The 21,930-nt window shown below is 43.4% G+C and overlaps 1 protein-coding gene across 1 annotated transcript in view; it reads right to left on the reverse strand.

The window, feature by feature from the left end:
* Nucleotides 1–21,930, reverse strand: part of PPP1R16B (protein phosphatase 1 regulatory subunit 16B) — a 48,235-nt gene that overhangs the window by 2,921 nt on the left and 23,384 nt on the right. The window contains exons 3-10 of the mRNA XM_018556178.1: nucleotides 16,217–16,287; nucleotides 11,500–11,645; nucleotides 10,935–11,038; nucleotides 9,074–9,198; nucleotides 7,650–7,775; nucleotides 5,987–6,062; nucleotides 4,571–4,700; nucleotides 2,100–2,250 (exon numbers count right to left, since the gene is read on the reverse strand). Coding sequence (XP_018411680.1) covers nucleotides 2,100–2,250; nucleotides 4,571–4,700; nucleotides 5,987–6,062; nucleotides 7,650–7,775; nucleotides 9,074–9,198; nucleotides 10,935–11,038; nucleotides 11,500–11,645; nucleotides 16,217–16,287 — 929 coding nt within the window. The remainder of the gene's footprint in view (nucleotides 1–2,099; nucleotides 2,251–4,570; nucleotides 4,701–5,986; nucleotides 6,063–7,649; nucleotides 7,776–9,073; nucleotides 9,199–10,934; nucleotides 11,039–11,499; nucleotides 11,646–16,216; nucleotides 16,288–21,930) is intronic.

Here is a 21,930-nt window from a genome sequence, read left to right on the forward strand (position 1 = left end):
ATAATAGATAATTAGAGCCACAATAGTTAGTTTCATAAAAGGCCAGGTAGCTGGGTTGAAGAGGCATTGGATAGCAATACTGGGATCTGATAGTATTTACAAATATAGGTGTAGTTCCTATAGAACTGATATTCCATACCAATGGATGCACTACACTCTATTACCTTCATTGGCCTTATTGTATGCGCAAAATAAACATATATACATATATATTGTCAAATTATTTAGTTGTGCCTATATCCTACATATGGATAATGGCACAACTATGCTCTACACATTGCTCGTTAGGACAGTCTGATTCCATATATGATGATACCACTACTATCTGTCACACAGCAGGCCAATAGTGACTATGCACATGATGAAGTCATCATTTTGTATCCACATAGTCCCACACGGAATATGAAGTCCCCACACATGAGTGCACCCGCAGTGAACCCACAGACCTGATTACTCAGCCATACAAATAATACTCCACATAATGAGATCTTCAGATGTAATTGTCAGAGGCGCTTTAACGGTTCCAGAGCTGCACTCCCACACACTATTCTGCAAGCTTGTTTCTCCCACCTGTGATTATACCCACCCACTGTGCTTTTTATCATGACTCAGGGTGGATTTACATGGTCCTGGAGTTGTATGTGATACAGTAGATTCAGGTCTGCTTAGGCCTGGTTCACACCTGTACGTTTTGTAGCGCGTTCAACGCTCTACAAAACGCTCAAACATGAAAATCCCATTGTTTTCTATGGGTAAGGTTCACACCTTGCCGTATTTCAGCCCGTCTGAACGCGCTACAAAACGGCCTACGCCTGAAAAGGTACATGAGCTTCTTTGCGGCGTTTTTTGTTGCGCGTTTCCATTGGGATACAGCCAAGTAGCCCTCGGAAACGCGCGTTTGTCGCGAATCGCGGTAAAAACGCACGTCATGAAACGCGTGACAAACGCGCATATTCAATACGCCTAGGTGTGAACAGAGCCTTATGCTCAATGACAAATATGCCTTCTCTAAAATATCCTCCAGCATACATGCGTAACTCCCTTAGCCTAAGTGAATCTAACTTAGAATCCACTCTACCCCAACCCAGTGCATACTTACTGCCTTTAGATGATTTGAAAGGCACCATACTTCTCGTGTCCCTAGTGTTAGAGTATGGCTCCATTTATGTCTATGGCAAGCTATTGCACAGGTGCGGCTGGCACCAGAGAACACACGGGAAGATGCCACTGCCACGGAGAGGTGAGTATGCACGGGGGAGTGCAGGGCTGGATTCTAGGCTAAATTAGTTTAGGGGGTTAGGAGAATGGCTAGAGGATTTTAAAGAAGAATATGTTAAAGTGTAGTTATTGAACCCCTAGGAGTTAACTAACTAGGGGGTGATAACAAGCACATGGTGATTCAGCACTTTTTGATTCTTCTTACTGTTGCCATGTCAATCAGACTGATCTGCCGGGATTTACACACTTTAAGGCCGAAGCCATTTTTTATTAACTTAAGCTGGTCATACACTAATTTAATTTCGGCTGTTTCCTGCTGAATTGGCCGAAATTCCATCCGCAGGTGACCCTGCCGTCATTACCTGGTTGGGCAAAAGTCAATTTTACAATTCCCTTTTTTGGAAGGTGCTGGCCATAACGTGCTGCAAACCTAAAACGTAGATGTTCGCAGAGCTCTTTTATATATACACTCCTAAATATAGACTGGCTCATATAAATTATTCCTTTAAAAGGTAATGTGCAGTGTGGTGTATGTATACTATGACATTCTTGACACATGAGAGACAATAGGTATCTGCATTGCGTATCAGCTTTTTCTCAGGCTACAGTATTTAATTTAATTTACTATTTCTATTACGCTTTTTCGACCTGGGGACTTAAAGCGCTTAGGAGGTGAGGCAGCCATCTTGGGCACGCTCATTTAAGCCAGTAAATCTACCAGTATGTCTTTAGAGTGTGGGAGGAAACTAGAGTAGCCGGAGGAAAGCAAGAACAGGGAGAACATGCAGATAGTGTCTTTGTCTGGATTTGAACTGAAGACCCCTATTAATGGTAGATATTTCAGTGCTGCGTACTGTGTTGCTTTAAGGAGTGTTGCTTACCCTCTGTAGGTCAGGGCTGCTTTCCTCTTCCTCTTGTGTTCCGTCTGTTTCCCCAGCTGATACAAGACATTGCCACACTACGGCCTCCTTCTCATATTCCCGTCTGTACATATTAGTCCTTTCTGATAAGCTGGCACGCCGGACAACCTTTCTGAGAAACAACCAAACTGTCAAATCACTGGAAGATGTATAAAATCAACAGGGAAGGATACATTATTGTGACAGCCACAGAACAAGACAAAGCTGATTGCATATGTACTTATATTTATGCAGGTGCATGATTGAAGCAGTGCTGCCCTGCTTAAAACTAGTTAGATTTTGGACAGATGCAGGTGGTTCTGGATAGTTGGGGACAGTTGTCCTATTTTCTCCTGAATCTAACTGTATGTTTATGAAAGCCAATCTCTAAGCAAAAGCAATCTCTATCCAACCTACCAACCAGAAAAAAAGAACTTCTAATCCCATTTTTTTACTCCACCATCATGTTGCCTCCATGGTGTCTCTACCACTGGTGGAGCCCCATGATCCAGACCCACTGACGATCAGTCTTGTTGTCACCTCTCTTTGTGATGTCATCAGGACACCGCTGGGGTCTTCAGGACCCTGTGAGGACCTGACCGATGGACTCTTCTTTTGGCCAATGGGAAACAACTATGTCACCAGAGAGGGACATGAGTGCTCGAAGAAGTGCCCATAGAAAGAAGACCTGTGATCCAACATGCCACATAACCGCAGATACAGGTAAGATATTGGGCCTTTTTGGTTCTTTTTTTTCTTAATCTAGATGGGGCTTTGCTGGAAACATGGGTGGCTAAAGTTAAGTCGGAAGAGGGGAGGGTACTCTGGCCACATACTAAATGACATACTGTAATGACTAAACATCTTGCTTTTTATGCATAGCCTCTCCATTTGGTCTCTCTTAAAGAAGAAATGTGGGCAGAAACACCTCCGGCATTAAAAAGGTTAACAGCTTGCTATAACTATGAGCTTCTCTCTTCAGTTTGCTCAGGTAAGATTTGAAAAAGAGAGAGAGTAGCTGATTGTCTGCAGTGCAAATCTACTCCAGATTTGCCTGCTCCAGTTTTGATAAATTCCCCCAATGTGTATTTGTGTTATCTATAGTTTTGTATTTAGCCAGCTAATGTGTTGAAAGTAACTTATGTGAAGAGAAGTTAAATCTGTGGAATTAGGGATGTGTATGGATAAATGGCCCATTAAAGTCTGTATTCTATAAAGATTTAGTCGAGAAGTCACATTGTGATCCACAGTTTGCTTCGCCGGCCTTGGTATCCCATCACAATAATGTTTTGGTTTTATAGGCAATGTGCAGACCACTACACAATTTTACACAGCCATGTACGCACATACCCTTATAGCAAATAGTTAACCAGATGCTTCCTATCATAACAGGATATTGTCATATTTGTCCTACACTTCTTGTTGAACAGAGTAAATGTTGAATGATTCAAAAATAGAAACCTGCGAGTTAACGAAACCACTCTGACCTTCAGGTATCAGACTTGACTTCCTTTGTAGATTGTGGTAGACAATAGACTAAACATCTGGCCATAGCCAGGCGCTCATACAGCTTTAAAATGAAGGAGAAGGATCTCACTAAAGCTCAGGCTTCTCTCATGTTAAAAAGATTCTAAGCTATACAATCTTCAGGGCATGTAGCTGGGCTGAAATTGTAAATTTAGAGCTGTCATGCTTTTATTGGATGAAGGCAACTGGTGCTTTTTGCACCAACCCAGCATAGAAATGACCAATATTTTCAACAAGAAAATATGAACATGAACTTGGAAGACTAATTTCTCCACAGTGCCAGCAGCTGCAGAGGTCACGGCTTTTAAAAAAAGTTGTTTTGGTGTTTGTTAAGAATATTTAAACACCTTAATGTCCAAAGTCTGGGCTCAGGTACTCTTTAATATTATGGGGAAAAATATTAGGGGAGGAGGAGAGCATGGTTACATGACTGACCCCATTCCCCTTCCCATGCTGGCAATTGTTTTCAGCAGCCTCTAAAAACCCGTTTGGCCAGAAATTTTCAGACCAGTTGCTTGGACAAAAGTTGATTGAAAATTCCACTTTTGTCGAGTGGGGGTGTGCCAACAGAATTGACAAAAATGGGGCATTGACCAGCTTTATGCAGAGAACACTCTGAGGACACAACAGTAAACTGACCCAGATCCCAGCAGTCTGTGTGATCCATAAAGGCCACAAGGGCACCTTTACATGCATGAACTTTTCAGATTTTTCTCTACCCCTGCACTGCTAGTCTAAAATTTGCCACTTTCGACACAAGGAACCATAGAAAGTAACAGTGGTCTTAGGCACATTTGCTGACCCGGAGATGAGGATAGCCATTTATATTTAAAACCATAATGTTTTTTCACTACAGCCAAGAAGCCTTCCAACATGGCATTGGAGGGTGTGTGTGCCACTGAGCCACCATATTCCCCAGTACTGACCCATGGCTTCCAGTGCTGGAGCTCCTGCGGCTCAGAGAGGACTTGTTCTTTTGCTGAGACTTCATAATGAGGTCATGCTTGTGCTTCAGCTCCAGCAGCAGAGAACGCAGCTCCTCATCTTCACACAAATCTAGGGAGAGAATACAAATGATTCGGATGACAAAGGAGACACTTTGTAGTAGAGTGGAAAAGCATTAGCACTGCTAAGAATGATTTTTTGCTGCCTGGGCTTTCCTGTTAAGCACCCCCATTGCTTGTTATGATGTCACAGGAACAGGAAGTGTGGGGAAAATGTGGTAACACACAGAAATTAAATATTGAAAACTAAAATGATGACTAATCAGGTATACAAGGTATAATTCTTAATGTCCTGGTGCAATGATGCACCTGGCTCTTTGCTTTGCAACTTTAAGAGCCTGTGTCAACCCGTTTTTGCTCGCATCAGAACTGCTTTTCTTCCCTTGCAAGCTAATGAGAGTACAAAAGCGGCTTGAAGCAGGGTGGTGCAGCTTAACAACTTGAGTCCCGGGTGCCGTTTTAAAACGCCACAGGGACATCGGCAGTTTGTACCAGTGCTGTTACAAAATGGTACTTGGACTCAGCAACTGTTAGTGACATCTGGGACCCAGTGCAATGCCCAGAAGCTGAAACGGTTAGCTCCTGGGCGTCCAATCCTTCTACAGATCACGCCATAGGAGCACACTGTAAATGAGAATGAGGTTTGCATTTACTGCGGAAGAATCAAATGCTCAACTAAGTGAACTCTATTTCATTAAAATTGTTAGCAATTGCAACCCAGTTAAAAAAATGCTGTTGTGCTAATTTGTGCCCTCACCAACCTTACTTTATCCTATCTTAAAGCTATCCTAACAATTTATGCAAACTGTTTTTTTTTTCCCTGCACAATGTAGCATTGAAGAGGGGAATAAAGCTCACCTAAAGTAAAACACATGCACTCTGATACCATTCTGATACTTTACATAAGAGCTGCACTTATATAATTTTATTCAATGGACTTTGTTCATTATATTTTGGGGTATATGAGTGTGCACAAATAATGTAATTATGTAAGATATATGTATGCAAATCTGCTACCAAACTAAAACCCTATCCTCCCTCCCTATCCTATCATAGGGTAGACTACAAATGCTAAATGAATGTGTGGATCTGAGACATCACTAAAACAAAAAAAACGGTCTGAGGCCAGGGGACTCAGGTGGTTCAAAGGAAATCAAATGCAGATCAAATGTACTTGTCAATAAATAAGCGTCTCAGACTGATGTCAAATGCAAGTGGAAGACAAGAAAGAAAGCTGCATTTGCTCATTGGCACATGTCCTAATAATGTTTATCAGTACTGGCATGCTTACATAGACAGGAAATAAACCTAATAAAAAGAATGGAAACCTAGACTCACCAAGAGGAGTTTCATCCAAGGAGGTCTTGCTGCTCAGACTAGCTCCATGTGAGACCAAAATCTCTGCCACATAGATCTGAAACAGGCACAAAGCATTAAAGTAAAGTCCCAGCATATCCTCTCCTGCTATAACATCAGCATTGTAATAGGAATACATACTGGAGTTGTTTTTCATAATGCGTTCAAAGCTTGAAAAAATCCCTTTTATGTAGTGCTGCCTTCCGTCTGCCCTTCACTTTCACCAACTTCCTGGACTCCTAGTGTGCTTTGCGCCTATTCCCTGCTGTTTATTTTAATGCAATCTCCATTTCTCAAGACTACATATCTCACCATGCATTGCTTCCAGCAAGGAATGATAATGTTACACTGTTCAGACGATTTGAGTTGTAGATGCCCTTAAATCTGGAGATTTACCAGTAGAGATGATTTTTTAAAAATTATAATTTTGTGCGGAGATCTACAAAGAATTGCACAGAAACTACCCACCCAAAATATGAGCAACCTTGCTTTAAATATATGTATAGCTAAAAGGTTTTTACTTTTTTACTGGCCCACTAGGTAGACTCACGTTCTATTTGTTCTGGTGACCACTGTCACTGAGGCCTGGGGAAGAAGAAAGTATCAATCCAGCATTGGTCCCAACTACTCTGTCAGAGACCAGATGCTTCCGCACATGCGCCAAATCCCAGTTCTCGTACTACACTTGCGCGCATGCTCACGCCACTGATTGGGCGCGGAAAAGCACGCTAAATGGCGCACAGGAAGTGACGCTCTCCAGCTATTATCTGCCCTATTTAAGCTCAGACTGCACACTGCCTCATTGCTGGAATGTCTCTTCAACCGCCGGACGTCTGGTGTTCCTTGTTCTGAGTTCCTGTGATTCTTGCCTGTTTGTCTCAACCCGGATTTACTTTGACCTTGTTTGCCTGCAGCCTGCCCTTGACCTCGAATTGTTTGACCATTCTTGCTTGCCTATGCCCTTGACCACGGATTGTTTTACTGGACTGCCTTTGCCTCCTCCTTGTGTACCTTCTCTGCCTGCTCGGTGTAACCTCGGCCTGTCGACATTGGACTTCGGGTTACCCCAGCCCTGCTGCAGAACCAGATCTTCGGCTTGCACGGTGATAACACCACTGGCACCCATGCCACTCGTTGTCTGCCAGGATTCTGTCCCCACTTCCAGAGTCCTTAGGACACGAGGTGCAAGGGAAGCCTCCCCCCGCATCCAGTCCCCAAACAGGTACGTGATATACTCTTACCATCACTTTTGCTGGACAGTAGGATTTTCTTAGCAAAAGCTAATTATTATCCAATAGAATCCGCCAGGTGCCTACAAACACACAAATGGTCCCCAATCTGGCCAGATCAGGTGAAAGTTCTATAATGTCTGTAGGCACCTTAATTGTTTAGCTTAACAATTAGGCACATAGCAAAACAACTTAATGAAAGCCACTTCAACTATCAATATGCTTTTCGGGCTACAGAAGGAAAGTAGAGCACCTGCAGGAAACCAAGGCAAACATAAGATTCAGCAGCATCCAACCCAATGGCCTTGTGTTGCTAGGCAGCAATGCTAATGTACCCTAGTTAGACTATCTTTATACCGGCATAATGACATCAGATTCTCTGCTAATCTTTCAGTCTGAGCAAAATGTGTTTTCACCTGGCCCCAAAATGCTGCAGCATGCAGAGGTTCCCACATGTCCGGATCCTTCACATCCACTCGAGCCCCATTTTCAAGCAGCGTCTCTGCTACCTCTGCATAACCTCGAGAAGATGCAATATGCAGCTGTAGAGGAAGAACACAGGTTTTACATCACTATTTTTCAAAGCCTGAATGGGCCCAATGTTTTATAATGAGGGGGAAGATTTTCCTGTCACTCCGGTAGAAATGGGTTGTGTGGCTGCTACTGAGACAGGAAAGTAGAGGCAGCAATAAAAACATAACTAGAATTTAACTCTTTCCTACCAAATATAATGAGGGGAATTTATCAAAGCTGGAGCAGACAAAATCTGGAGCAGCTGTGCATGGCATCCAATCGGCTTATCTTTTGCATTTTCAAATCTTAACTGAACAAACTGAAGGGAGAAGCTGATTGGTTGCCATGCACAGCTGCTCCAGTTTTTGCTCCAATTTTTATAAATATACCCCAAAATGTGTTTTCCTCAGAGATTTCATGAAAAGATCACTTTCTGTCCTGGTTTTAAAATGAGAGTAGACAGCTCTGCAAGTCAACCAGGCTCTACTGCACAGGGCAATGCTTTCAATCAACGTAATGTCAGGCACTGGGAAAAGGGGGGGGGGGCTTGTTAGTTTACAGGAGAATGTTAATTTACAGTCCAATGTGCAGACGGGTAACACAGGAAGATCTAAATCTGCAACAGGAAATAGTGGTGTCACACTGCTAGCTAGGCAGCAGGACAGGAAGTGAATGAACAGAGCTACAAATAAAACATTTCACATATACTGTATGTGTCTGCGTGGTGTATTTAACCATCAAGTGCACCATTCAATAATTTTTTAATGATTTCAGAAGCTTCTCAAACGGATTCTATTGACACAACCCCAAAAAAATGCAATTAAAAAGAGATCTGCTGTAGGCAAATCAAAAAAAGGGACAACGTTTTTTCACAAGCAGGGGGTGGCCCCCTTTTATACACAGCTATGCCAATTACCTGTTATATTGCATTATTTTAATTTGCAATTGTAATTGTATCATTGCTATGTTTGGTCGATTCTAATGATTATATATGGTGATTGAACCTTTCTTATTGATGTTTCTCTGCTGTTGGTTTATAAATAAAGAATAAAAAAAAAAAAAAAGAGAAATCTAATGGATTATTCTGAATCAATTATTTCCCCAACCGCTGTGCTTTGTTAAAGTTCCTGAAAACTGAATAATCAATTGAAAATAACTTTGCAAGCACATCAGTTAAAGCAGCAATGCATCAGGTATGATTATTGTTTAAACACGTTATGTTCATTGCAAGCTGTCTGTGAACTGTACTGTGGGATGAAGAGGACAGCTGCTGAGTGCTCCCCTTGTGGCAGATAGGGGTACTACTTCCAGACATGACCTAGCTCACCAGAGTGGCCCCTTGGATGTCTGATCTGTTCAGGTCCTGTCCGGCTCCTACCAGTGCTCTGATGTCACTTAGCATGTAACGCTCCGGAGCCTGACGAGCTTCGTTAACCATTTCTTGTGTGACGCCTAAGAAAAGAAAATGGATCAGTAAAGGGAATGTGGTATGTTGTCATATACATTATGGTCAAAGAGCCAGCAAAGCTAACATGCAGCCTACTATTGTTTTTAAAAGCTAATGATACCATTCATTCACAAGCATGTGTGTAATCTGAGGTATTTCAAGAAAACCTGTACTGAAAAAAAAGGTAAGCTGTAAATGCTGAACTCGCCTTTAAAATGCTATTGGATTGGCGGTCATCCTGATCCAAAGTCTTCAATACTTTCTAAATTAATCATTGAGCTGGAAAAATTATGCAAAGCTAGGTAAAATGAAATCAAAGAGGTGGAAAAGGAGAAGCTTTTCTGGCTAAATAAGGTAATAGCAGGCATGTTGTGGCATCTTCTCTTAGGCATCATTTTGAGGAGTTTAAAATGAGGTACAGCTTCAATTTAAGACCAAGATTGCAGGCACCTAGCATTTTCAGTTGGAGGTCAGCCATAGCAGCCTCCATATTACTCTCAGTACAGGTTATTGTTTGTGCCCCGACCTCATGTGGAATGGGGAAGACTGCATTATTGGTCTTAGATTTTATAAGGCACTTTGAAAAGTCTTAAGCATTTCAGCTGCTCATTATTTCTATTTTCCTAAAGTACACCTAAACCTAAGAACAAAAATGCAATATATTACAGCTTACCAGATGTGGTGGCTGCATGAACTTTCTTTTTTTAGGCTAAGTACAATCTACAAGTACAGCATAATATCTGTTGACCCTGATAGAAATCCAATGCCCTTCTAACTTCCAGTGTACTGAACAGATATCTAATAGCATTAGTTTTTCCAACTATATTCTGAGAACTACAATACAGCTCCTTCCTAGGTAATGGTGATGAGGAGAGGTTTATAGTCCAAATCAGGAGAGCAGCCTGGAGTGACAATGCTGCACCTCCATAGACACAGTACAGTGAGTGAGATTTGTCACTCTAGGACAGGACATGTGTTATGGGCCAGAGCACCAGGTAGAAAAACTGGAAAATACACCTGAAGAAAATGTGGCCACCATATCTAAGGGCTGGTAAATTGCAATACATTACATTCCATAGGCCCAGCCTACCAAACACATCTGATACTGTTAAAGGAGAACTATGGGGTTAAGGCTTTTCCCCATAGTTCTCCTTAGGGTAACGGGAGGACACAAACTAGCGTCCTCCTGTCACCCTAGGCTCAGTATACCGCAACCTGCAGCTCGCGGTATACTGAGACGCCACAAAAAAACTGCTCGCGGTATACTGAGACGCCGCAGCTGAAGCGGATCCCAACAATAGTGCCGGGATCCCCCCAGCTGCGTGACTGACAGCTGGCCAGCTGTACCCGCCCCCTCCCCCGTCCGATCCGCCAGTCAGCGCTGGCAGATCAGTGCGGGGAGGGGGAAATCCAGCCCCTCCCCTGTCACGGCAGAGAGCTGTGACAGGATCGAGAGGTGAGCGAAAGCCGGTATGTGTTCGCTCACCTCCCGATCTACTGAGCCGACGTGTGACAGTCTCATTGTCACAGGTCGGCTAGAACTATGAGGTGAGTGAAAAACACTCACCTCATAGTTCTCCTTTAATATGAGGAACGTCACTGGTGAATATGAGATGCATTTATGTTTGGTAGTCACTGTTTGGTAGTCACTGTTTAATGCAAATCACGTTTCTATGGAAGTGTACAGGACTTTCAGCGACAAAAGAGGAAGAAAAGGTGTAGGAACTTTCTCTCTGTTCACCTTTATAAGTCATGAAATTCTCAATGATGTTCAGTGTAGCTTCGTCTTCGCACAGATCATACACCATATTGCCATCTGCATTTACTGCCAGCAGATCTGCCCCACTGAAAGAGACAAATAATTACAATGAAACATTAGGAACACAAGTGGACCCAGTCACTAAAATGTTGCAACGTTGTAAACCTTAAAGTTTAATATAAAGGATACCAAGTACAATAAAATAATGCCAGAGCCGTGCAGATGAGCGTGCACACCCACCACCTGCCAATCGCTGCCTGGTGCCGTGGTCAAAGTTGAGAGCTACATGTGGTGCCGCCTTTAATGTGTAGATGCAGGCGCGTTCTCTATGGCCCGATAAAGAACTCCTCTACCTGGTGAGTCTGTGACATGGCTGCTCTAGAAGGAATTTTAAAATCTGGAATAACTATATCAAATATTAACCCAACATATTTTATTAGTACTGGTCGAGTGAGCAAATGCCCCCCTGCCCCTATTCCATTCCTCCCCTTTTGGGGATGGGCAGAATCAAGAAAAATTGCAGTACAATATAGAACAACATACTTACTGCTGAATTAGTAGCCGCACCAGGTTGGTATGACCACACGTGGCCGCCGCATGCAGAGGAGTCCAAAGCTCATTGTCTGTGACATTAATATTAGCACCATGTGATAACAGCAACTTGAGAAGATCTTCATAGTTATCAATGCAGCACTGAGGGGACAGAGTGACAGTACAGATGATGTGATGCAGGAAAGACAGTGACTGAAAATGGGCAGCATTTGCAGAATATTAAATATAGTCAGATGCAAGAGCATCACACTACCAGTAGGTATTTCAGGGCACTGTACAGACACAACAGTAAGGAGAAAGAGGTGTTAGGGCAGCTTCATGGGCAGGTCACATGACACACAAAACACAGAGAAGTTGGTGTACAGACAACATTCACAAACCACTAATGGGAATTTTTCAAACGATCCAAATACTTAAAGGCAACCATAGTCATCAGAAGGGGAAACAAGTCAATCACCTATACAACTTTTTTTTTTTTCCATGCTAGTATCCTGCAAACTATGGCACCCCGCAGTAGCATTTTGGCCCATTAAGGGTTTTTATTTACAATTTCCTTTCTCAAACTCCCATTGGAGAACCCTGAAGTCAGCTTCTCCTCATCCTGCTTATATCATAAACAAATATGTGCACTTAGCTGTAATGTATGGTAAAATACCAGTGCACTTTTTTGTCTTGTAGGCATCTATGTGCCTTCAGCCTCATAGCTGTATATTTGCATTGTGAGGTCACTTAAGGTAATGGTGATGTCATTACTGTGCTGCTCACTATTATCTTGAGGGCTTGTTGGAGTGGAAGCTGCACATGGGGGCCTGTAGTGCAAGGATCTCCCTGCTTCTGCTTTATTCATTCTGTGGATATGTGCTTTTTGCTCCTCTTTTGATGCTATATACTAATTTCACAGTAGTCATCAGGGGTCAACTCTGACATGTTGAAGCAAAGCTCTGCACTTCTACCAAGATAGCCCGCTCCACACAAAGACACAGTGTGGAACAAGGCAATGGTAAGTTAGTAATGGGAAAAAGATCAGCTGGGGGGAGACCAAAGTCATTACTGGTGACTAATTATTTTTCATCTACTTGTGCTTTTAGAGTTCTGGTCCTTTTTACAGAGAAACTAAATTCATGAAATAAAAGTGCGCTAGGATGTAGTTATTTGAAACAAAGATCTGCAAAATCTCTTCTGGCCAAAAAAAATTCTCTTTCATACAGAAATTCTTAATTTTGCATGTAAACTACGCAGTCCAGTCTACACTCAACTGTCACATGCTGAAAATGGAGCTGGGTTCAGGAGACAGTGTATGCATGCAAATGTTTTAAATCATCCATGCCTGCTCAATGAATGAAGAGAAGCAACACAGAGAAGATGGCCGTGGCCGGTGAAAGGAGCCGTGACAGTGCCCTCCCAGCACTAGTAGAGGACACTCTAGTACAGCGGCGGCAAACCTATAGCATGCGTGCCCTCTCTGCTGGCACACGAGCCCAGGTCCGGAATAACATAGGAGAGCCTGGAGCTCCCACTCCAGGCCCGCCCCTGTGAATAGGACCAACCGTCCTGGTGTTCTATCTAAATGGCCAACTCGTTGAGATCTCCAACTTGTCACGTCGGGGGACTTACCAGTAGGAGATTTTGATGAGATGGTGCTAGTGCGTGTGCGCCAGCCATGGCAGTGACAAAATCCTCGTGGAGTTCTCCAATTCCTGTCAGTGCAACTGTGTGGCTTCACAATGCTCATCGAGTTCTCCAACTCCCGTCAGTGCGCCTATGCGGCTATCCAAGAGCAGTGTCAAGTTCTTCAATTGGCGTTACTGCATCTGCGTGCCCACCCGATGGCATAACATGAAATCTGTTAGCAGAAGATGCTCTCCGATTGGCTGCCTTTGCTTTGCAATGACGAGGATTGTGATGCCGCACAGGAGCACTGACGGGAATTGGAGAACTCGATGAGGATTCTGAAACTGCAACGGCTGGCGCACTAGCACCAACTCGTATAAATCTACTGGCAAGTCACCAGATGTGACGTAACGAGTATGAGATCTTACCAGTTTGGGCACTCGGACTCTAAAAGGTTGACCATCACTGCTATAGTAGAAAAGTGTGCCGTAATGTGCAAGTATGATGTGCACGTATAGTTCTGCTTTAGGTTATATGGTTGTTATGTAAACTTATGTCACAAACAAGTCACAGGGTATGCATATAAATAAACTCTTTAAATACATGGAATGCATTAGGTGTTCAAAGCAAAACGTTGCCTAATGGATACTAAGCGCACAACCTCTAGGATAAATTACTTATTATCCTATTCCAGCTTGTACTAGTGGTAGCTCTGAAAGCAAAGGTGAATTGCCTTGGGCTGTTATTGGAATCATTTTCACATGCATTAAAGGAAGTAAAACTATTTAGCACATGTTCAGTACAAATTAAGCAAGATCGTGTACTACTGGCAATGTCTAGACAGAGTTTCTAGTACTGGAAAGAAGTGAAATAAAAATGCTGGACCCACAAGGTTTGTTCTTTTGGTGTGGCTGGCCAATTAGGATGTGAAAGAGTCAGTGCCGGTGAGCTGACTACCGGACAGGAAGCTACTACATTCAAGAGGATTCCAACTGTTCCTTGATTTGTAGTGTCATATTGCAGGATTGTAAATTGAAGAGCCTCACTCTTTAATAATCCAGATACATCTTTATTTAATGTAGGGTTGAGGGGACAATATAGCAATAAACAATACATTTCGAGGGGCTCAGACAAATTCCCCCTTTCTTAGGGCTTACTAAGGTAGAACATGTATTAGGACTGTGATGGCATTACACTGGACACTGGTTTGTCCAGTGTGTGAAAATGCATAGAGACCTTCAGGAGCTGATTTGGCAGCCCCGATGAAGGGGGTATTTGTATGAGCCCCCAAAATGCATCCCATCAACCCTACATTGAATAAAGATGTATCTGGACAATTAAACAGAGTGTGCCGCTTCAATTCACAATCCTGAATTAGACAGGTTTTCTAAGAACACATTGCTACTGAGCAGATGTACCGAGTACATTGTGTGTGTGATGATGTCTAGAGGAGCCTTGGATCGCTGTCAACCTGTCATTGGTAGATTAGTTAAAGAACAACTCCAGGAAAGTGACAAATTAACCCGTGCAGTGGGGCAACCTCTACTCTGCAAGGGTTAAGTTCTCCTTTTGGTTTTGGGTCTAAAATAAAAAAAGATATACTCACCTCATCCTTGGACCCGCCTGGCTGCCAGACCGGTCCCAGCAGCCTCTCTCCCCCTCCGCTCCAGTGGTTCAATGACCCGTGAGTCATCAGGTCTAATACAGTGTATTACATGTGAGGACACAGAGGGAAATTCCAGAGCAGAGTCTGCCTGGATCCGTCTAGCAGCCCAGTGGGTCCAGAAATCCCCCCTTGCCAGTCTATTGTATTCTGGCAGATTGACTGCAGTCACTGTTCGGCTGAGAATTTTTAGATTGGCCCCTATGGGAAAAGTCAATTAGAAAATCGATGAAGCCACACACTGGTTGAATTGCTGTTGCGACTCTTCCAAAGTGTGACCAGTGTACGACCAACTTTAGGAGCTGATCTTGTATTTTACTGTATGTCTCAGCCCAGCAGGCTCTACAAAAAGAAAAATCACTTTTGGGTGGAATGAAACCTTTTCTTACACTGGTCACTTGATAGTTGGGAGTGAGACAAAGCAGTAATAAAGAAAGTATACATATTCTATTAGCTGTTTAAATATGACAAAGGCATTATTCTAATAATTATGGGAACTTGATGCTGACTTCTGTTTATCCCCATGAGTCCGGGCTCTAGTGACCCAAAGGCCATCTATTTTCCTACCAATGTGAAAAACAGCATTGAACACAGAGCAGTATAATTAAGACCGAGGATACAAGAGCAGACGGACAAGCAGTGGGTGGCAGACAATGCCTGCCTTGATACCCAGAACTATGTAGGGTGCTGAGAATGTGCAATCTCTGAAGTTCTTTCTTGTGGTTAAAAATGGCAGCGGCTTCACTTAACCCTTGTGTTACAAAAGAGTTAAGTACTACAACATAAATACCCAGCTACCAAAGACCAGGGATTTCCTCATAAAGATGACCGGTAGTCTTGAAGGCCAACTCCAGAAAAATGTCCCCCGCAGAATCACTGCTTTGTGACCCAGTGCCACTCTGAATGTTGCCAAGTGTTATTTTACCGACTTCCTATGTGCCCAGGGCATCAAGAACCCTCTCCCTGGGCTTACAGGAGAATGCTGCAGGACCTGCTTACTTCTTCAGGAAGAAGAGGAGGAAAAGGATCTGTCAATGTCAATATTGGGGGGCAGGATTGAGCTGGGCTTTAATAAATGTCCTTTAGATATAGACATGATCAGTTTAACATGAAGAGTCTTATCAGTATGTGTTAAAGTGCAAGTCCATAAAATAATATTTTAGTTATCAGTGGAACCCGGTAGGCCCCTGCCATCTGTAACCATCCCATAACGCTCAGGGTGATCAGAAACCATGTGGTTGAGGTTGCCTTTAGTTCAAATGAAGGAGCTCAGGAGCTCCTTCTTATTGCTTATTACACCAAATTATAATGTGGTTTGGTCATGCTGACATATGCCCCATTGATTCAAGTGAAGTGTGAATTTTAATGATAGAGCCACCTTACTATGAATGGCAGTTTGGGGTGTAGTCTCAGTTGCACAAAATATGTTTCCACATACCTGATGTAGAGCAGTCAAGCCATCTTCATTACTCAGGTTGGGGTCTACATTACTCTTAAGTAATGCCAGGACTGCAGAAAAGAGAAAGAGAGACAAAGAGAATAGTTTTAACCTCATTTAGGGAATATATAGCCTTTTCAATGATTATTTGGTATATATTTTGCTTCAGCAAATGTTCAGGCATTCTAATGTGCAAATCTCAATTTTAAGTCAATAAAGTCAAGCACTGTCATGGATATTCCCACTTTCTCAACTCACAATTGGTCAGTAAAACTGTCTAACAGCTTTAAAGAAGAACTCCAGGAATGTACAAAGTTAACCCTAGCTGTCGGGCTACCTCTGCACTGCAAGGGTTAACTTGTTGTTTAGGTCTAAGGGCCCTAATATATAAGATATACTGATCCTTAGTCCTGCAGCAGTGAGTGCTCACCTCTCTCCTCCTCCACTTTGGCTTGGTATGGTATGTCTCTCGGAGTCCTCATGTCTAATGCAGGTGGATAGAATGCATAAGACATGATGATGTAAGAGGGGCTTAGACCGCCAGAGCCTGGGGAAGAAGACACTGCAGGAATCGGTCTAGCACCCAGGCAGGATCGAGGATCAGGTGAGAAAAAAACACCCTTGCAGTGGGACTACCTCCGCACTGCAAGGGTTAAGTGCACGATTCAACTATGGGGCTCAAATAAGGCTGTATTAGTCACCTGATTCTCAGTCCTCTGGTGGTTATCGCTCACCTCTCTCTCCCTCCATTATGGCTATGGTATGTCTCTCAACATCCTCACGCCTAATGCAGGTCAATGGACTTGCATAAGACATGATGACATCAGCAGTCCTTAGACCTCTGGAGCCAAGACGAGATAAGGCTACAGGGACTAGTCTAGCAGCCCTTAGGGAACCGGCAAAACATAGGACCAGTGAGTAATACAGTTTTATTTGCGCCCCTAGACCAAAATGAGTAGGTAACTCTTGCAGTGGGGAAATCTTTTACATTCCTGGTGTTTCTCTTTAAACTAATATTATATGTAATAATATAATAATAATATTATTTTTTTATATAAATGTATAGACCCTGTCAAGGTCCTGTAGCAGCAGCAAGTTCTTACTGCAAACATTTCTCAGTTATAGGACCAAAAATACCCATGTTGCTTAATAGTGCATAAAAAAAAACAACCAGAACCGCAATGGTCACATGGTGGCTGCCCATTCCTGCTACCCTTACTTCCCTATTAAGTACAATGTGTGATGGGTGACCACAATAGGGCAATGAGTAGAGCAGAAGGGGCAGCATTTGCACAACATCAGCACTAGCATTGGGAGGTGCCTACCATAAGATCCCATTGCCTCTTCAGCACCCCGCTAATTGACCAATAAGAAGTTGTAGGAGCTGGACAGGGATGACTATCACATACCTTTTATATGCAAAAGTCAGGGTTTATTTGGGTGTGGGAGTGCCCCAGATTTAGGCAATCCAGGTGTAATCAGGAAATTATATGAAGGTGGGGCACGTTGTCTACGTAGATACATTTAGTATCAGCCTTCTAAAAAAACTTAAAACTTTTGCATGTCTTCCAGTTTCCCCACTACAGCATATCATTTTCTCTGGCCTACAAGTGCTCTTTAAACTGTTACTGGGTTGAGTGCCTACAGGCAAAGACAGATGTCATTGGTTGCCTGCAGTTCAATTCTAAAACCAATAAAAGGGTATTAAACTGTCAATCATACTACAACTCCATACTTTTGGTGCTTTCACAGTCTACCTCGGTTCTGGCTAGTCAACAAACATCCATATTTTTGGCCATAAATGTCTCCAGACATTTAAGTTTTAATATTAATTTGTACCATTTGAATTTACAGACCATCAATGTATTCCAGATCAGCAGCTAAGCATTGATTATGTTCTGTGTTATTTAATGATGCACTTTGTTAAGCTGTGATTGATCACAGGGTGGCAGTAACTTGCAGAACAGTGGAGATATTCAACCGGGCCAGCGACGGCTTCCTTGTCTCTGGACCCATCCTGCTTAGAAACTGTAACTATACAAATGTTATGGTATGAATTAATACATACAGTTATTGTACTAATTCACACAACATAGTGGCACTTGTCTTTTGCTAGTTGGTTTATTTCAAATGGCGGTGCAAAGAGGAATGCAGTGCAAATGACGTGCAAACTGCAGTAGCCCATACAAGCAAAATACGGTAGATTTCCGGTGTTTGATGTCAGTAAAATGAATCTGATTGGTTGGTATAAAACCAGACTTTCAATACTAAGAAGTGTTCTGAATTTTTTCACGCGGGATGCCAATTTTTGGCTTTGTTTGGACAGGGTGTGTAAGCGTTAAATATTTTATTGCTGGGTGTCCATTGAGAATTGAGATTTCCCCTTACTTCATGACCCTGTGACACTCACAGCATTGCAATATGCTAACTATCCTGTCCCTCTCCCCTTTCCTGAAGGGCATTATCCATATTTTATTATGGAGTAACCACTAGGAGTGCAGTAATAATGTCATCAGCTGAACTTCAATTTTTCCCCTAGATCAGTGGTTCTCAACCTTTCTAGGGCCGGGACCCCTTGGTAACATTTGCCAAGTTGTGGTGACCCCCAAAGGTAAAATTTAGGGATGGCGCGGCTGCTGCAGCGACATCTGGAGGCGTGGCGGGAGAACTGACACTGCTGTGCTAGGAGAGAGCTCAGGAGGACTCTCACCTTGCACAGCGACCCACAGGTTGAGAACCACTGCTATAGGCAAAGACAGGACCGGGCTCTGCAGCTTGAACTATAAGAATTTGATTTAATGTGTGTGGCTATATAACGTATGAGGTACATACTCCGCAGTACTGTCACTGATAGGGATGGGCTCGGGCATGTTCGCAGCTCCACGTGCCGAGCCTGCCAGGAAGCTGACAGTGTGCAGTGCCAATCACAGGAACTGAGACATTTCCCGATCTCTGCAGCTGCGAAACGGGAAAATGGAATGCAGAGCTAGAGGTGTGTTTTACATATTTTTTGTGCTTGAATACATACATATTGTACCCGCACTCTGCTGCTGTCAATCACTAGAAGGGGACCTAATGGAGAACTTCAGGTCCCCCTCTGCTGATTGGTAGCATCAGGGGGTGGGTGCAATAGCTAGTTTGCTATTGGCTTTTGCAAAGTGAAATAGCCAATAGGAATCTAGCTATGCATTCCTATGGTGGGTTTTTTTTTTCTGACTTACGGCAGCCCCCGATTTAAAAAAAAAAAACAGAGCAGAGAAAGGTCCCGACCTTTCCGGGAGAAAGTGTTTCTCTCCAGGCGGCACGGCCGAGAACCACTAGGCGACCACTGGCAAATCGTCATTCGACCCCCGAGGGTCGAGAACCACTGCCCTAGATGTAGTGCATTCTCCATAGATCCCAATGGAGGAAGCATTAGACAGGACAGTGACAGAGTCTCCAACTGAACTTCCTGTTTCCCCTCTCTGGACTGCATTCTCCATAGATCCCTATGGAGGACCCACTAGGGGTCAATCTCAGCAGCCCTTAGGGGACTGATAACAGGGACCAAAAACTGTTATGCATTTATACCTAAGAAAGAACTCTGGGCAAAAAAACAACTTACTATTGTAGTGGGGCTATCCTCGCACTGCAAGGGTTAAGCGCTCATTTTGTGAGGGGGGCTCAAACAAAACTGTATTACTCACCTGATTCTTGGTCCCGCCAGCTCTCTCTGGGCTGCTAGCCAAGTCCACGTAGCCTTTTCTCCCCTGGGCTCCTGAAGTCTAAGGACCACTGTTGACATCACGTCTTATGCAAGTCCACTGACCTGCATTAGACATGAGGACGATGAGGGACAGAACATTGCCGTAATGGAGGAGGAGAGAGGTGACTGCTCACCGCTGGAGGATCGAGGATCAGGTGACTAATACAGATTTATTTGAGCCTCCTAGTTAAAATGAGGACTTAACCCTTGCAGTGTGGCGGTATCCACTGCAAGAAAACGTTTTTTCTCTACCTAGAGATCTTTAAAGAGCAAAAAATATAACTAGATAATAACAAATGAAAGAAACATTCTTAAAAATAGGGATTTTTTAATTACAATGACCAATGTTCATGTTTTTAAAGCAATAGACCTATATACTGGAGAGTGAGAATTGGTCATTTTATTCACCTATTATCTCATTAAACAGAAGTACTTAAATAAATTCCAGTGTATAATTCTATTCATTGTCCTAGTGTGATAGTCAGGAAACAAACTACCTAGAGAGCCCAATATAATACACACATATACTGTACATTGACCATCATCTATAATGGTTACAATTGTCTATATCATAAAAACTACCAGACATGTATGGGCATGTTAAAGGGAAATTCTGATGGTTTTTGATTTATTTTTATTTTACATTGTGTGAGTTTGCACATTTATAAACTGACTTGTGGTATCATTTTTATTGTTTATCTAAATCTGTATTTTACTAGTTAACATCAGATAAAGGGTGTATCCATGACACTCAGTTTGTGAAGAACGCTGAGCTTTCTCATAAAGCCCAGCACTGCCAGCATGTTTTAGAAGCACTCCATGTATATTTAAATTAACAGAGAGGGTCGGCCTGTCTTAATGAAGGGGATATATCCCTCCTTTGTGAGACCACATGTGTCATCTGATCTCTCTTGCTCTTCAAGTTTACTTCAATAGCTGTTCATTAAAGGAGAACTATGGGGTCAGTGTTTTTCCCCATAGTTCTCCTTAGGGTAACGGGAGGACACAAACTAGCGTCCTCCCGTTACCCTAAGCTCAGTATACTGAGACGCCGCAGCCGGAGCGGATCCCGACATGGACGTCGGGATCCGCCCATCTGCGTGAGTGACAGGTGGCTCTGCCTATCTAGAGGCAAAGCCAGCTGTACCCGCCCCTCCCCCGTCCGTTCCGCCAGTCAGCGCTGGCAGATCGGAGCGGGGAGAGGGGAATCCAGCCCCTCCCCCTGTCACGGCAGAGAGCCGTGACAGGATCGAGAGGTGAGCGAACCCGGTATGTGTTCGTTCACCTCCCGATCTACTGAGCCGACCTGTGACATTTCATTGTCACAGGTCGGCTAGAACTATGAGGTGAGTGGAAATCACTCATCTCATAGTTCTCCTTTAAAAGAGAACTATGGGGTAACCTTTTTATCCCATAGTTCTCTTAAGGGTCTCGGGAGGACATATACTAGCGTCCTCCTGAGACTCAAAGCTCAGTATATCGCGGGCTATTGCCCACGATATACTTAGAGCGCTGCAGCCGCGACAGATCCCGACAATGTTGTCGAGATCCACCCAGCTGCGTGAGTGACTGCGGGCTCTGCATATCTAGAGGTACAGCCAGCTGTGCCCACCACCTCCCGTCTATCCCTCCAGTCAGCACTGGAGGATCGGAGAGGGAAGGGGGGGAAACCTTGCCGGGAGCAGTGACTGACCGCTCTCTGCAGGGAGATGATCGGAAAGTGAGCGAGCGTCGGTATGTGTTCGCTCACTTCCCAATCTATAGAGCCGACGTGTGACAGTTTCATTGTCACAGGTCGGCTCTAACTATGAGAATGAGTAATTTTCACTCACCTCATAGATCTCCTTTAAATTTGGAAAAGGCCGTTCTTGTATAAAGCTCATCACCCGCTGGCTGCTAGTGGTAAGCAATCTTAAAGCTAACTTAAAATAATAATAATGGGCGTGATAGCCCCCCCCCCCCCCCCCCC

This window comes from Nanorana parkeri, unplaced genomic scaffold, assembly GCF_000935625.1.
Source record: "Nanorana parkeri isolate BGI_ZX_2015 unplaced genomic scaffold, ASM93562v1 scaffold227, whole genome shotgun sequence".
Classification (NCBI taxonomy): Eukaryota; Metazoa; Chordata; class Amphibia; order Anura; family Dicroglossidae; genus Nanorana; species Nanorana parkeri.